Source organism: Protomyctophum bolini (genome assembly GCF_963924005.1).
Source record: "Protomyctophum bolini genome assembly, chromosome: 21".
In the NCBI taxonomy this organism is placed as follows: domain Eukaryota; kingdom Metazoa; phylum Chordata; class Actinopteri; order Myctophiformes; family Myctophidae; genus Protomyctophum; species Protomyctophum bolini.
The window spans coordinates 34,703,449-34,719,038 of record NC_137882.1 but is presented as its reverse complement, the minus strand read 5'-3'; the positions used below and the strand labels follow the sequence as shown (position 1 = coordinate 34,719,038).

Here is a 15,590-nt window from a genome sequence, read left to right as displayed (position 1 = left end):
ACAACAGAACTTTCATTTCCTTAGTGGCTTCACAAAATATCTGCCCCCCTGAGTGAAACACTGCAAGCAGGGAGGAGCGCTGCCCGAGAACGAAACTACCCTTCGCTAAACGCATCTGCCCTGTGTGTTTGACCAACATATAAGTGCTGTTTTGGAGAAACTGCGTGGGAAGAAGTTGGCGGTGGTTGTTGATGAGACAACCGATACCAGGGACTGCAGCGTTTTGATTGATTGATTGATTGAATACTTTATTGAAAATATATTTCAAAAGGATGAATTCACAAGAAAGCTGTTTCCATTGTGGTCCTCTTGGGGAAAGGGGAAGGGGAGCAACAGACAATAACGGTACAATACAAACAAAAACAGGAGGCAAAAAATAAACATAAAACAAAAAACACAAGAAACAGGACAAAATTCATATAAACTGACCAATAAAACTGGATTTATTTTCTTTTTTCCCCTTCCTTTTTTTTTCTTTCATTTGTGCCATTTATCTATTCTACACTATATTTACACTATGTTTTCGGCCAACCATCTTTTTTAATGTGGATTTAAAAATATCAAAGGAACTGGTCACCTTGAGGCTGGAAGGCAAGCCATTCCACTGAACTGAGTACAGGAATGATGTTTTTCCCATATTGGTATGAAAAAGGCAGGGTTTAAAATCAGTAGGGCTCCCTCTGGTGTAGTGCCTGTGAATATCACTAACCGTTGAAAAATAGTCACTGAAATATTTGGGTGCTACATTATTTCTAATCCTGTGAACTAGACACGTTCTGAACATCATCATTGGTGAGCTACTTAACAGCCTATCAACATAGCGTTTAAATAGACTACATTATTTTAGCTGCAGTGTGCATTGTTCACATGCAAAGTGTGATAACGATGATCAGTGATCACAATAACATAGTGTTTAAATAGCCTACATTATTTTAGCTGCTGTGTGCATTGTTCACATGCAAGGTGTGATAACGATGATCAGTGATCACAATAACATAGTGTTTAAATAGCCTACATTATTTTAGCTGCTGTGTGCATTGTTCACATGCAAGGTGTGATAACGATGATCAGTGATCACAATAGATACAACTAGGGCTAATCACTGACACTATTGTGATTAAATAGCCAAACAGTACAAAGCAAGTTATCAATATAGGACTATAATGGTAAATCAAATTATAACTTCTTGCTAAGTCTGGTGCACCCATCTTTGTTTAATGCAAATAATGTACAATATAGGTGCACATTAATGATATAAAGTAAACTAAAGGTGCATAAATTATGCATTACTATAATTTACTATATTATCACAATAGAATAGATATAGCTAGGCTACTGGCATTGTCATATCAGTAGTAGGGCTAGCTGTATTTGTTTACACTTGAAATGTGAGTGACCTTTCTGTGAGGGCCTTTCTGTGTGGAGTTTGCATGTTCTCCCCGTGTCCCCTAGGGTAGATACCCTCACAGAAACATGCTGCAATCCTGGTCTCTAAAACTACCTCCCCCTGGCCAGCCGGGGCGCCTGGTGGAGGGGAAAGGAACTGGTCGGAAAAACGTGTCCCTTCCACGCACTACGTCCGGCCGGGGAAATTCCCCTCTGTCAGGGGAAAAGAAGCAGCTTGGACTCCTCATGCATAGAAGGAGGCATGAGGTCAGTCCGCTGCCCCCCCAGGTTGGCAGAGGAAGTGTAGCGCCCAGGATTACTTAGATAATTGGCACTGGGTGAAAAGAAAAACTGGGTTACAAAATCGTGGGATAAAATTTAACGGAAAAAAAAAAAGAAATGTGAGTGACGTTTTTATTTTGTCACAATATAATTATGTTTGGCTTGTGTTATCTTCCATTGCAGGTGTTGAAAACCACTACTATCTGGTGGATGTGATTTTCATGGAGCGATGCAACCACTCAACAGTTGCCCAAGGCATCATACAATCCTTCCACAGCAATAATCTGGACCTGAATGATGTCTGGGCAGTGGTCACAGATAATGCTGCCTACTGTCTGAATGTTAAAGTGTATTATTGTATTCGTAAAATGTAATGAAAGGAGAAAAAGGCCACTTTTAACAATTGATTGTTTAAGCCTGTAAGACTAAGACTTCTAAGATTCTCACCCCTGGACACAACTGTAAATAAATACAATAATGTATAATAACTGTGTGTGTGTGTGTGTGTGTGTGTGTGTGTGTGTGTGTGTGTGTGTGTGTGTGTGTGTGTCATACAGGGATATTCTGCAAGGAATGATGCCCAACAGTGTCCATGTAACCTGCCTCTGCCATATCATCAACGGGAGGCATACTATGATCCGACAGACCATTGCTCCGAAGGAGCATTGGTCCGAGGTGCGCTGGGTGTCGGGAGAGGGTTGGGGTTAGGTTTAGGTGTGCTGCCCCGGGGGAGGTTAGGGTTAGGGTGAGGGTTTGAGGTAGGTTGTCGATCGGACCAATGCTCCGTCGGACCAAAGTATAGTAACCATCATCAACCTGGTGGGTGATACCTGGCAGCACTACAACTACTTCTCTGAAGCTGTATCACTTGTGTCAGCGATGAGATCTGTCTTCTGCAGGAAGCCTGCTAGAAAGAGAAGATGGGTGAGCAGCTTCCTCGTCAACAAGGAGTTTGTGCACACCAAGGCTCCTCCTGAATCAGTGGGTACCAGATGGAATAGCTGGTTTGAGGCAGTGCAGTACCACGCAGAGCATGTTCATCTGTACAAAGATTTTTTTCCTGGCAGAAAATTCATCCGCCCAAGCAGTCACAAACATCATCAGCCTGCTGGAAACAGAGGAAAAGTTGGAGGCCCTCACTGTGAAGCTAACCTTCATCGCAGAAGGCTGCTCCAAACTGATGACAGCTCTGACCATCCTGGAAGGAACCCACCAACCCACAGCAGTGTCTGCATACAACATCATGGAGGACCTGGGCTCTTACCTAGTGAATGGAACCGCAAAAAAATGCGGGTTTGGTGCCAAGACAGATGAGCTGCTGAAGAAGACAGGTGTTCGAGAGAGGAAGCAGATTCTCGACAATCTCCATGATGCCTTCCACTTGGCCTTCACAAAGTTCTCCAAGCACTGGGACCTTCACCCTGCCAAACAGGTCTACAAGCTCATAAGAGTGTTTGATCCAAGGCAGGCACCATCCATGGGGAAGCAGATGAAAGCCTACACAGCACTCAAAGCCATGGAACAGCCATCACCTGAGCTCAGTGAGCAATGGATTGCCTACCAGCACTGCAGGGAGCCCTTGGAAGCTGATGTCACGCTTGCTGATTACTGGAAGGGCATGAGTGTGAGATTACCAAAGGTTGCAGAAGTCAGCTCAGTTGACTGTGAGAGGAGTTTCAGCAAGTATAAGATTCTCCTTACAGACAAGAGAGATGCACTCGACGAGCTCAACACCAAGAGGCTGACCATCATGTACTTCAATGGAGATGTCTCCGACAGATGGAATGAATGGAAAGCAAGCTAAACGGACAGACAGGAGCTAATAACTTAAGGAGTAGTCAGCTACTATACTGCTACAGGGAAACAGAAAGTAGAAACACTTGTGATGTGAAACACGTTTTATTGTTTCAGTTTATTCCACAATTCAGGTTTTGATTCAAGTTGCTGCACTGTTGTTCATTTATAATGAAGCTGAAAAGCACTTTATTTTATCTTTATAACAGAAAAACGTATTATTTATTATTTGTCTTTATTTTAATTGAACAGTATTTCTGTGTTGCAGCACTTTACAAATTAAACGGACTGTTGTTTCTCCATTCAATTGTGGACATTTATTCATTAGTGATGTGTGCCGGTTCCGTTTATGGTACTTCCGTTTCCGGGTTATTTCCATTTCCGGTAAAAACATTTGCATAAAAAGCAAAATACGGAATTCAGAAATATTAAAATGGAAAAAACTGAATTTGGGAAAAAATAAAACGGAATTGGGAAAAAATTAAAACGGATTTCATATGGCTATAAACGTTATGCAATGCCGATCCGGTGCAGATTATTCTTATTCGCCGTGGGGTTTTATGGCGGTTGGCATTCATACGGGGAAGTCGGTGCTTAGGCAGTTCATCATGTTTTTTTTCCGAGACCGAGAGACAGACCCCGCCATCTCGCAAGGTCCTCCTCGGGAGAAACCATGGAGAAACAGGAGGGGAAGGGGGTATCGAGTGTTGTGGTGTTGGGTGAAATGTGACTCTTCTATTCACAAACACACTAGATCATGGGCGCGTCCATTTTAGATGCCCTGGCTTCTACAAGTAAAGGAAGCGACCCGCCGTCCTCTTTTCAGGAGGGGGGGTTTCCGGAACACGTAACCGGATCTTTGAAGATGCGATCGGAGCTACTTTATATATTGTCCGGGTACATAGAAAGATGAGTATTCAATAAAAAAGTGATATAAGCGTGTAGATACGTCGTTCGCAACGGATGTATGGCTGACAAATGACGTATAAAAACGCACCGCGCAAATTTTGTGTTAAGGGGCGATTCACACTATGGTCCCGGGTGCGCACTCAGGCAGTAGTGTGAATGATGCATACCGTTCGTGGGAGCGGATCGCCCAACTGTCCCCGGGACCGCATGGGGGGCGGGTCTCTTGACCGTTGAAGTGTATTCAGATATGGATCGTTCCAATGTGAATGCCTAAAGAAGGACACACAGACGCTGCACGATGCGTAACACCAGCGCATTTCTCAACGCCGCCCATCTCCACGTGGCTCTTGGGCTTTGCTTGGCATAGTTTCCAAAGTAAAACAAAATAATAATAATGCGAAATTAGAATCCATAGCAAACTAATATCAAACACGACACTGGAGCACAGAACTGACTGACACGGTGAATAGCAGGCAGGCTGACAGTGAAGTAGTATAACGGCAAAGAGCAAAAGAGGCAATGCAATGTGTTGGGATTTATTGAGACAATGTTGCAGAGTTGATGGTCAGTGTCCGTGCGTGCCAGCCATCAAGCACACCGCCACCTGGAGGATCAAAGTGTGTTATGCATACCCGGGTGCGCTGTTGAATCTCGGGCAATGTGAATCATGGCCATCGGGGACCAGGCAACCGTATTCGGAAACGGTTCCAATGAAACGGATTCAGTCCCCATTAACCTGTTTAATATTTGTGTTGCTTTGATGTTTGTTTTACTTTGCTGTTTGTGTTGATTGTATGCTTGTTTCATGATAGTGCATGTGCAGCACTTTGGTTGACCTTCTGGTCTTTGTAAATGTGCTCTAGAAATATAGTTTGATTTGATTTGATTTAAACTTTTGCGTCATGACGTCACTGAACGTCTGTCCACCTCCATGAACGTCCTGCAGTTCAAGCTTTGGCCAGAAGGGTAGCGTGGCTTTAATGTTGGCCAGCCGCTCTGGTGGCGTGGTAAAAGCGGGCCGGCTGCACAAGGACTGAGCCTTAAAGACCACATGACAACCAACACATTCTACATATCCACACTGCCGGGTGGAAACCGTGTCCAAACCGTGTTTACTTATCTTCTCTACATCTCTTCAATCTCTTATATGTTTTGAAATATGTTTTTGAAAATATTAATCAAAGCAGCTTTAACCCATTGAAACCAGAGCCCTTCACAAAGTAATGCTACCGATACATAATTTTCCTCTTACTGTACATACATAGTATTTTCTATTTTGACCCACAGATAATGGAGAGGTGCACATGGTTTATTGTCAATATAGCTCTAACATCAACAAACAGTCTTTAAGGGAGGGTAATCAACTTCTCCTTTAACACAGATAATAGATGTTTGTATCTCTGACTAGATGTAGTTTAATATGGTAGAAAACAGACTATTGCTAACAAGGTTATCAGCAATCTAATATTAGCATCTTAGATGCTAAATAAATAGCGTCAATGCTAGGGAGCTAAAATGAAGCCATCCTTGCTATAGAGAGCGCCAATGTTCCCATCTAGATCACCGGATAATCAGCAAAGACCCCCGGACATTGCGTGGTTTATCCAAACCATGGCAGTTTCCTGTAATATCATCTGTATTCCATGCTTTTTGCGCAGTGTGGAGAGCTCCGTATATTTCGAGTTAGCTTTTTAGACAGCCTGTCTAAAGGGAGGTGAACGGCAGCCAGGATGCGCGATCCGGTCTAGGATCACTAAAGGAAAGGCAAAAAAAGGAAATCAGCGATCCGGTTTGGTATCAATAATAACGCTTATCAGACGGAACGTTAGGCCAATAGCAGTTGCCGGTTGGATTCCAACTGGCGGAACGTTCCATCATGAGCAGTTAATTGGTTAAAAATGTCTGCTTCTACGTGGTGGCACCTCGACCCATGATGGACTTCTTAGTGTTTCTCTCAGGTTTCAAAATGATTATATAACACTTTGGTCCAAACAGCGCCACCAAAATGCCCAAACTAGATGCTAAAATAGCAAACACCTCCACTACATCTGCATATTTGCCTGGAGAACTGATATATGCTGGTATGAAGGCTATCCACACGGCACAGAAGATCAACATGCTGAAAGTGATTAACTTGGCTTCATTGAAGTTGTCTGGAAGATTCCTTACCATGAATGCTAGGAGGAAACTGAGGAGTGCTAGTAAGCCAATATAACCTAGTAACACTGCAAAACCAACTGTTGATCCAACATTGCACTCATAGACTATCTTTTCAGAATAGTATTGTGTGTTTTTATGAGGAGTTGGTGAGGCAGACACAAGCCAGACTATGCAGATTATTGCCTGGATTGAAGTAAGAATCAGAACTGTTCCTCTCTGCTGCTTGGCACCAAACCACTTCATAATGTCTGCACCACCAGGCTTGGAGGCCTTGAACACAGCCAGCACCACCATAGTCTTCACCAGGATGCAGGAGACACACAGCACAAAGCTGTTCCCAAATATTGCATGCCTCAGCTGACAAGTCCAGAGTCTGGGACGACCAATGAACAAGAGTGAGCACAAGAAACATAGTTTGAGTGAAAGCAAGAGTTGGAAGCTGAGTTCTGAGTTGTTGGCGCGGACCATTGGCGTGTCTTTATGATAAACAAAGATCCCCAGGACAATAGCACAGGCAAATGTTCCTAGCAATGACATGGTTGTTAAGGAGATCCCCAGGGCCTCATGGTAGGACAGGAACTCAATGCTCTTAGGGACACAGTGGTCACGCCGGGGACTGGACCAGAAGTCCTCTGGACAACTGGTGCACTCTGTAGAGTCTAACAAATAGTACAAGATTAAAGGGACAGACACATATCTTCTTATAACCTTCTGTACATATACTGTAGCTACATTATGTAACCCTACCTGTCTCATTGCTGAACTCTCCCTCAGAACAAGCAATGCAGTCGTAGCAGCAGACAGGTTCTCCTTTCCTTCTGGCCACACGGGTTCCAGGAGAACAGCTCTCACTGCACACCGACCGAGGAGGCTACAGAGGAAAGTAAAAATGATCAGTTTAAATATAAATTCCATTCACATCATGAGCTCAATTAAAGATTTTAGATAGCTGAAATTACTTTTGCGGGTTGAAAGTTCCAGAAGATTCTGTCTTCATCGAGGGTGAGTTCTTCATCTCCGGAGGCTGTCATCTTGACCACACCTACGTTGTGAATATTTGTGCTTCCATCAGGGAGCCACGCCCAGTTCAATATATCGAAGATTGGTAAAGCATCACCATTCTCATCAAAGTATACACGATCACCACTAGATGTGGTGAAGTTGACCTTTTCCAGGTAATAGAGAAGCTAGAAATGGTGATTAGCAAAATCATGAAGAGCAAGAGACGTTAAAAACATACTTAATGGTCCTATTATGTGCCCAAGTCACGCTACACACTATGGGGATTTAAGCACTGTGCAAGGGGTGTTCCTGTTGCTGAGTTGCTATCATCCACCACCAGCCTCATTACTAATTCATGTGCTCTACCCCTTACATTATGCATTGCCTTTGAACAAAACCATAATGTCAAGGTAAACTTTATTGTCCACAAGGGAAATTTGTCTTGGGCTTTCACCCCAGCTGCAGCCACACATAAAACATCAAAGACAACAAAAATACATTACAGAGGAAGACACAACATTACACAAATGCCACCCACATTTGTTGAGAATTAGGAGTGAGGAAGACTTCTGCATCTTGTGTGATTATTGCATAATGAAGAGAGGCATGACCGCATTTCTAGACAAGAAGACACAACAGTAAACGTGCACAGGCCTACCGGCATGTGCACTTAAGCCCCTCCAACTGATCCAAAATGCCGCAGCTCGCTTGGTCTTCAACCAGCCAAAATGATCAAACGTCTCCCCCCCTTCTCCGCTCCCTCCATTGGCTCCCGGTCGCTGCCCGCACAGAATACAAAACTCTGATGCTGGCATTCAAAGCAACCAAAGGCATGGCTCCCCAATATCTCACAAGTATGATCGTACCCTACAAACAACAGTCTTGTTGTTCGCACACTCAGATCAGCCAATGCAGGGAAGCTGGAGGTACCTTCACTAAAAACGCTGGGACAAAGCTCCACACGTCCCAAACTCTTCTCCCTTCTGGCTCCAAAACTATGGAATGCACTTCCCATCACAGTCAGAACTGCAGCCTCACTCCCAATCTTCCGCCGTAGTCTGAAAACCCACCTCTTCAGACTCCACCATGGCCCTCGCACTTGCCCTAGCCTAGCCCCTTAGGGACTGATCGTTATTTATCCACCAGGGGGGGGTGGTGCAGATGTGATTTCATTTTTTTATTTTACCTCATCCCCCCCCCAGCCTCCAAATATTTTTTCGGGACCCCCCCTCAGGGACTGGAAGAATATATATGACCTCCCCCCCCCCCCAACAAACACCATAGACCATATTTATTTTATATTCACACCAACAGTATAGCAGCATAACGTAATCGTTTATTAGGCGGCGGCCGTCTGGGGTTCATTTGGTTCCATATCCGTCATTACATTATAGTCAACACTCAACACTGATGATATGCCATTGCATTCTTCCAACTAAAGATGTAAATATGAATCTGGCAGCTTCGAAAATAGCATATGCAGACCTACAAGCTCACAACAACACGCTGATGACGCAACGCAAATGTATGAGCTTAGATACATGGCTATTTTTAAGGTGAGCCTCGTGCGTAAAGTCATTCTAGCCAAGCTGCCAAGGCAGTGGGCACCCCTCGCCTCTGTGCCCAAGCCCAGGATGATGAAAATGAATGAATGCTAAATAAATATGTCACGCAGTCGGGCAGTCGCATACCATAATACTACAACGTCATACTCCACAGAGAAAAGCACAATTTGCGCAACCCCAACGTTCAACTGCCTGCTCGGCTCATTTAGCCAGCCAGGCACCACCGAACGAATAGTATAACTCTTTCTTTAATCTATTACAACCACATACGCAGACAAAAGTACATGGCACCGCAGGGTTAAATTGCGTGACTGTCACACTCAAAGGGTGAGACATGGCAGGCCAGCCCTGGCTACTGTGACGCACACACCAACAATCCACCATTGCAATGCGAGTGCGCAAAGATGCACACGATAGCTGGCATTTAATAGCTGCATGCTTTTAGACCAGCCCTACCGTATTCTGAATGAGAATCTGTCTCGCCTGCCACCATGTTGAGTTGTTGACGATGCGTTGTCCAAAGACGGTAGAGTCTCTTCCATCAAAATGTTCCATGCCCATCAACATAAAGGCCTCAAGGTGTTCCTGTGATGTTTTGCTACTTTCTCTGTGGAGGAGCTTCGTTCACAAGCAACTTCAGTCACAAACAGTAACTTGTGAGAAGTTTATATCTTAACATCATCCACGACCTCAGCCCCAAAATTATTATTATTGTTGTTATTATCATCTCAGTCTGACATTTTCCTGACTCAGTGATGCGGCGCAACCTCAGCAGTCAACCTGCTGGCTAAGCAGCTCCTCGCCTTCCTCCTCTCTGACTCTGACCGACAACACTCGCTCTTTTCAGCGGCCTGCTGCTGCTGGCCCACAATTCAAACATCGCGGTTCATAGCTTGAAACATTTTTCGCTTTTTCTACTGGAAATGTTATGAACGCAGAATCAATCTGTCCCGCGCTGTTTTGAAGTGGGTACACGTCAGACGTAGCAAACTACATCAGCGGCCGGGGGAGGGACCTTTGCTGGTAGAACAGAATCAGATCTACAAGCTAACAACGTGTCACCAAGCAACACGTTGTTAGCTTGTAGATCTGTTCTATTTGCATGCGCAGTTGCGCACACATGGAATATACCAAGTACACTCGCCAGAGTCGCCACACAGGGTAAACTTTATATAGATAGATATAGTGAAACACTATGAAAAACAAAATAATCAAAACATTTTTTAAATACAAAATTCAGCAAAATAAAGTTGTACAACCTCCCCCAAGCCAAAATAAAAATAAACATATCCCCCCCTCAGGCTCAAAAAATAGTTTAATGACCCCCCCCTTTTTTGCACCATACCAACCTTTGATAAATAACGATCAGTCCCTTAGATAGCACTTTATGTAGACTTGGATAGTATTTTAAACAGACTAATAGCTTGTTACGTAGACAGCATTATAATTGCATTTTATGTAGTCATAGCACTTTATAGTACACATGCATAATATATAATGTAGTATAGTATGTATAATTTACATAGATACTCCACTGTTACGTTCTTACCTTATACATGATTTATGAACTACTTTTTATATATGTGATGTATGCCATATTTTTGTTATTGCTTAATGTAAATCGCTCTGGATTAAGAGCGTCTGCTAAATGCCTAAATTGTAAATTGTAATTGTAAATTAAAATGCGATTCTTGCATATTAAATTTGCTGCGGTTTGCCTTCACACTGGCTGTGTCAAGCGCAGCAAGGAAACGCAGCAGGGAATTTTATCAATGTGTTCAATTCATAAACTATAGCCTACACAGTGAAATATATGGTGTTAAAATTCTATACAACGTGCATGTTTCGTGCTGTCTGGGAATGGACCTCTCTCTCTCTCCGCACGCACTGGGCACAGACAGAAAAAGTCCCTGGCCTAAGTCCCCACACAGTGACAGCACTCCATGTTTACGGCACGCACAGACAGACCTACAGAATATTCTGTAGGCTACACTGCAATGTTTTTATGTGTTAAGCAATTGATTATTGTACTCGTCATCATTTCGACCAGGGCTTCGGTCTTCTCATTCGACCACGTCTATCCACAGTAACGGGACATCTTTGTCCGTCTCCAACTGTGTTTAACTCCTCGCCCGCCACATTGTTTGCTTCGTTTCCTTTATTTGCTGTGGATTGCATTCACACCTGCACCGAATCGTAATCAAGTGCGATTGGAAGCGAATCGAAACCCCCATTTTTGGTCGGAGTAGAATGCGATTCTTTGATACGCATTAGGATTGGAATGATGCTTCACACCTGCTAAACGAAGCAAACTTTCTGACAATAAGCAGCAGGATTCGTTTTAATCGCAGTAAAGCTTTCTGGTGTGAATGTCACCTAAGTCTCACCTGCACAACCCAATAATATGTTGTTTCAAATGTGTTCTTTTTAAATGTGCAAATAAACAATAAATAAAAAATAATCCTACAGGTTAACTGAATTAATATCCCACCTGCCATGGCTGTATTGTCTGCAAACTGGCACAGCTGTGCCCAGGGAAAGGCCCTCTTCCTGGCACACACTGCAACATGTCATGGAGGGCGTAGGCCAGAGCATACACAGCCTTGTACACATTGTACTCTCCCGTGAGATCAGACACATCCAACAGTGTCGTTTCTGCTGTTCCCAGGTCCTCATTACCAGTACACACCCTTCCACCAGCGTCCACCCACTCTGGTGGAAGGGGTAAAAATTTACACCGGAATGTGCGTTCCCAAAACTGCCTCACCTGAAAGAACACAATTCATTCATAAGTAAACCGGTAAATACAATGAATTGATTAATTTATTGATTATTCACTTCATTCACAGTTTGCAGATAATACAGTGGTACAATTATACAATGGTGCAAAAAGGATAACACAAAATGTCCTAAGGGCTTGTGTCCATTGTGGTCCTGTGTATTCAATTAATTGAGACATTTAAAGACATACAATTAAATAAATATACAATCAAATTAAACAAAAATACTTACTATGTTATCCTGGTCATTGTCAGGACGTATTTTTAACAAGTCGTCTTTGAAACCTGGTATCTCTCCACGACGGATGGCAAAACCCAGGGTGCCTCTGAGGTATGGCAGGAGGTGAGGAGACCGGAGATGAGTATCTCCCCACCAACCTGAAGTGGCAGGTAAGATCCATAGCAGACCTGTCACATTCTGCTTAACCACCTGTTCATCGTTTTGAAAGAAATGAAAGACATGTCTTTCTTTCAATACATTCTCATTTTAGATTCTTCTAATTACGAATCCCTAAATTAACATCCTCCACAGATGTATCGTAACACAAACCTCATCCAAGACATTATAAGTATAGGACCCATATGCAAACATAATGACCACACGAGCTGTGGACGTCTTCATCACAGTGACAATCCTCTGGAGTTTATCCAGGTCATTGTGGAAGGGCAGAGCCTCTGAATAAGCCACACAACCCAGACCAGACTGGTCCAGGCCAGACTGGAACAATCGGGCGGCGTCACGGCCAGCATCATCATCACTGAACAACAGTCCTACCCAGGTCCACTCGAACCACCTCATAGTCAGGAGCATAGCTCGCACCTGAGTGGATGAGGAATGGACGGAAATGTACTTAGGTTAGATCATACAGTACATGGGCAAACAGCGGCCGAGGGGCCACATGCGGCCCCCGTGTTCACTTATGTGGCCTGCAGGTTAATATTGGAATACTGTTATATTATTGATTTAAGCTGTTACAATTCCCGCTTTAATCTATAATGGTCAATATTAGTAGCATAATTACGATTAAAATTCTGTCATTGTCAGGCGGAGGGGGGGCTGGGGGTGGATGGTAGGAGGTTGTCCTCTAGGGAAAAAAAAAAAAAAAATTGTACCCCCTCATTTTTATGTTCTCCCATAGGCGAGATATTGTATGTTGTGACCAACTGCTGCTGAAAAACAATTTCAATTGTCTTTTTATGTCCAATGCATTTGAATTTAAATAGCCTACGTTTGTTTTAAGTTAACATAAGTATAAATAAATGTAATAAAAATGTTAGACCTACTTTTCAGGATTAGCAAATCCTGAAATACTCAAATCCTTAGCAAAAATAGCAAATAATAATTCAGGAGTCTGTAGAAATATAGTGGCCCTCTGGAGTTAGTGTGGAAATACAGTGGCCCTCTGGAGTGAGTGTAGAAATATATTGGACCTCTGGAGTGAGTGTAGAAATATATAGTGGCCTTCTGGAGTGAGTGTAGAAATATAGTGGCCCTCTGGAGTGAGTGTAGAAAAATAGTGGCCCTCTGGAGTGAGTGTAGAATTATAGTGGCCCTCTGGAGTGAGTGTAGAAATATAGCGGCCCTCTGGAGTGAGTGTGGAACTATAGTGGCTCTCTGGAGTGAGTGTAGAAATATAGCGGCTCTCTGGAGTGAGTGTAGAAATATAGTGGCCCTCTCCTACATCAAAGTTGCCCACCCCATGGTTCGAGTATTCCAGTTTCTGAAACATTAACTATTAGATATCAACACATCTATTGTTATAGAAGTTCACCTGGAAGACAAAACTTGGCATTGTTCTGAAGAAGGATGGGAACTGAGTCCGGTCGCTCAGACAGGAACAACCAGCATAGTAACTTATCTGGAAAAACAGAATAAAAACAAATACAAAAGATCTATTCTGTAATGTACTAGATCTTTGAAAGGTACCTATAGATGTCAGCGAGGAACAGACCAATAGAACTGGACTGTAGGTATTCAACAGTGCGTCTGGTACCCTCAGGGCAGTGCTACTCAACCCGCTGCCCCTGATTAATGTATCTGCGGCCAAGAATTGAAGTATAATATTAGTTATTTTCATTGTTTTGAACAAGATTTTAGTTATTGTATTGTAAAAAGTTGTATGGCCTGACAACTTAGTATTAACCACTTACTTTATTACCTGTGATAATCAGTTCGTTATATGTTCTCTTCACATTTTGTGAATGAAGCCTCATTTTGGTCTTCAACCAGCCAAAATTCTCCCACCTTCTCCGCTCCCTCCATTGACTCTGATGCTAGCATCCAAAGCAACCAAAGGTATGGCATCCCCATATCTTGCAAGTCCGATACAAACACGGGTATATTTTACCCAATGTAAAATATTCCATACAAAATATTTCTCATCAAAATATATTGAAGTACAGCAATACATGCATGCAGGGGCAGCCTTAAGGATCGGGAGGCCCCGTTCATGACATCATCATTTTAATAATTCATAATTATTTTTTGTCAGTGTGTATTATCGGACTTCAAAGCATGAACAGCATACACAGCCAAGTAGAAAATACACAAAAGCAGCTTGCTTGATTAAACATATTTTTTTACTTTAAGGTATATAACTGGAAGGCAGCATAGGCTATACAATGATGCAATCGCAACTGTCAGCGCTGCTAGTGCTAGATTATTTAAATTAGATTATTGTCCGTTATTTTCCATTACCCGACAATTAAAACCCATTTTTGAATGCTTGCGCAAGTTGGTTACATTGTATTAGGGCTACTGCCTACCGTCATTGCATTATCACGGCCCGGTTAAAAACGAGAATGATACACACCATGAACTGACCATAGACAATATCCCTTTTACAGCTCTCTCACAATTGCCAGCCTGTACACATAGGACTGGACAGAAAGAGATTGCAGAGAGTACAGACAATATGCCATACTATAACTAGGCTGTTCTGCGCTCTGATGCCCTCTCCACGACCACGCACCGTGGCGCATGAACAACAACAAATCCACGTGGACCCACGACGACCCACGTATGAATTAGATAGTTTATAAGAAATGGCACGGCGGCCATCCTTGCAGGCAGTGACAGTAACAGAATGAGAATCCTGTAGGCTGTAACCTGTTCATTTTGGGTGGCATTCAGCCTGTTGTTGATGATGAATGATACTATGAAACGTAACAATTAATTAACTAGTACTCACCTAATGACGCCGCCACGGAGGATATACCATGTTTAACGTAATTGCATTTTTTATGAACTTTGGCTAAAAGCATGTTGTTGTTATTATTCCACTACCACCCGGCACTTCTAGTCGGGTAGACTTCCTCTTCCTCAGTGGTTAAAAATAAAAACTACTTATAACAATACTTTTATTTCTTAAGTGAACTACAGGATGTAGTAGACGCAGGATGTATAGTACATGGTATAGTGGGCTTGGAAGGATAAATAAATCACACAGAAGCCAGGAGAAACAAACTCTGCAGACAGTCGGGGCTTTATTATTTTTAAATCTTGCCAACAAAATGGGGAGGCCCCTGGAGGCTCGAGGCCCGTTTCAATTGAAACGATTTAAACATAAGGCCGCCACTGCATGCATGGCAACTTGAGCTACTCTTCTTCAATATTTCATCATGACTCACAAAAACAACAAAAAATAGATATCATGGTGCGGGCCTATCATGGGGGGGGGGGGGGGGATCTGTGAAAAACATGCATATTAGA

At 43.0% G+C, this 15,590-nt stretch overlaps 1 protein-coding gene across 1 annotated transcript; it reads right to left on the bottom strand.

Annotated features, from left to right (window-relative positions):
• Positions 1-6,279: 6,279 nt before the first annotated feature.
• On the bottom strand, positions 6,280-7,562 carry LOC308336509 (extracellular calcium-sensing receptor-like; the record flags this gene model as incomplete). Its single annotated transcript, XM_080793875.1, has 3 exons — positions 6,280-7,190; positions 7,279-7,402; positions 7,491-7,562. The coding sequence occupies 3 exons, from the start codon at positions 7,560-7,562 to the stop codon at positions 6,280-6,282; spliced, it is 1,107 nt and encodes a 368-aa protein (XP_080650001.1).
• Positions 7,563-15,590: the final 8,028 nt, after the last annotated feature.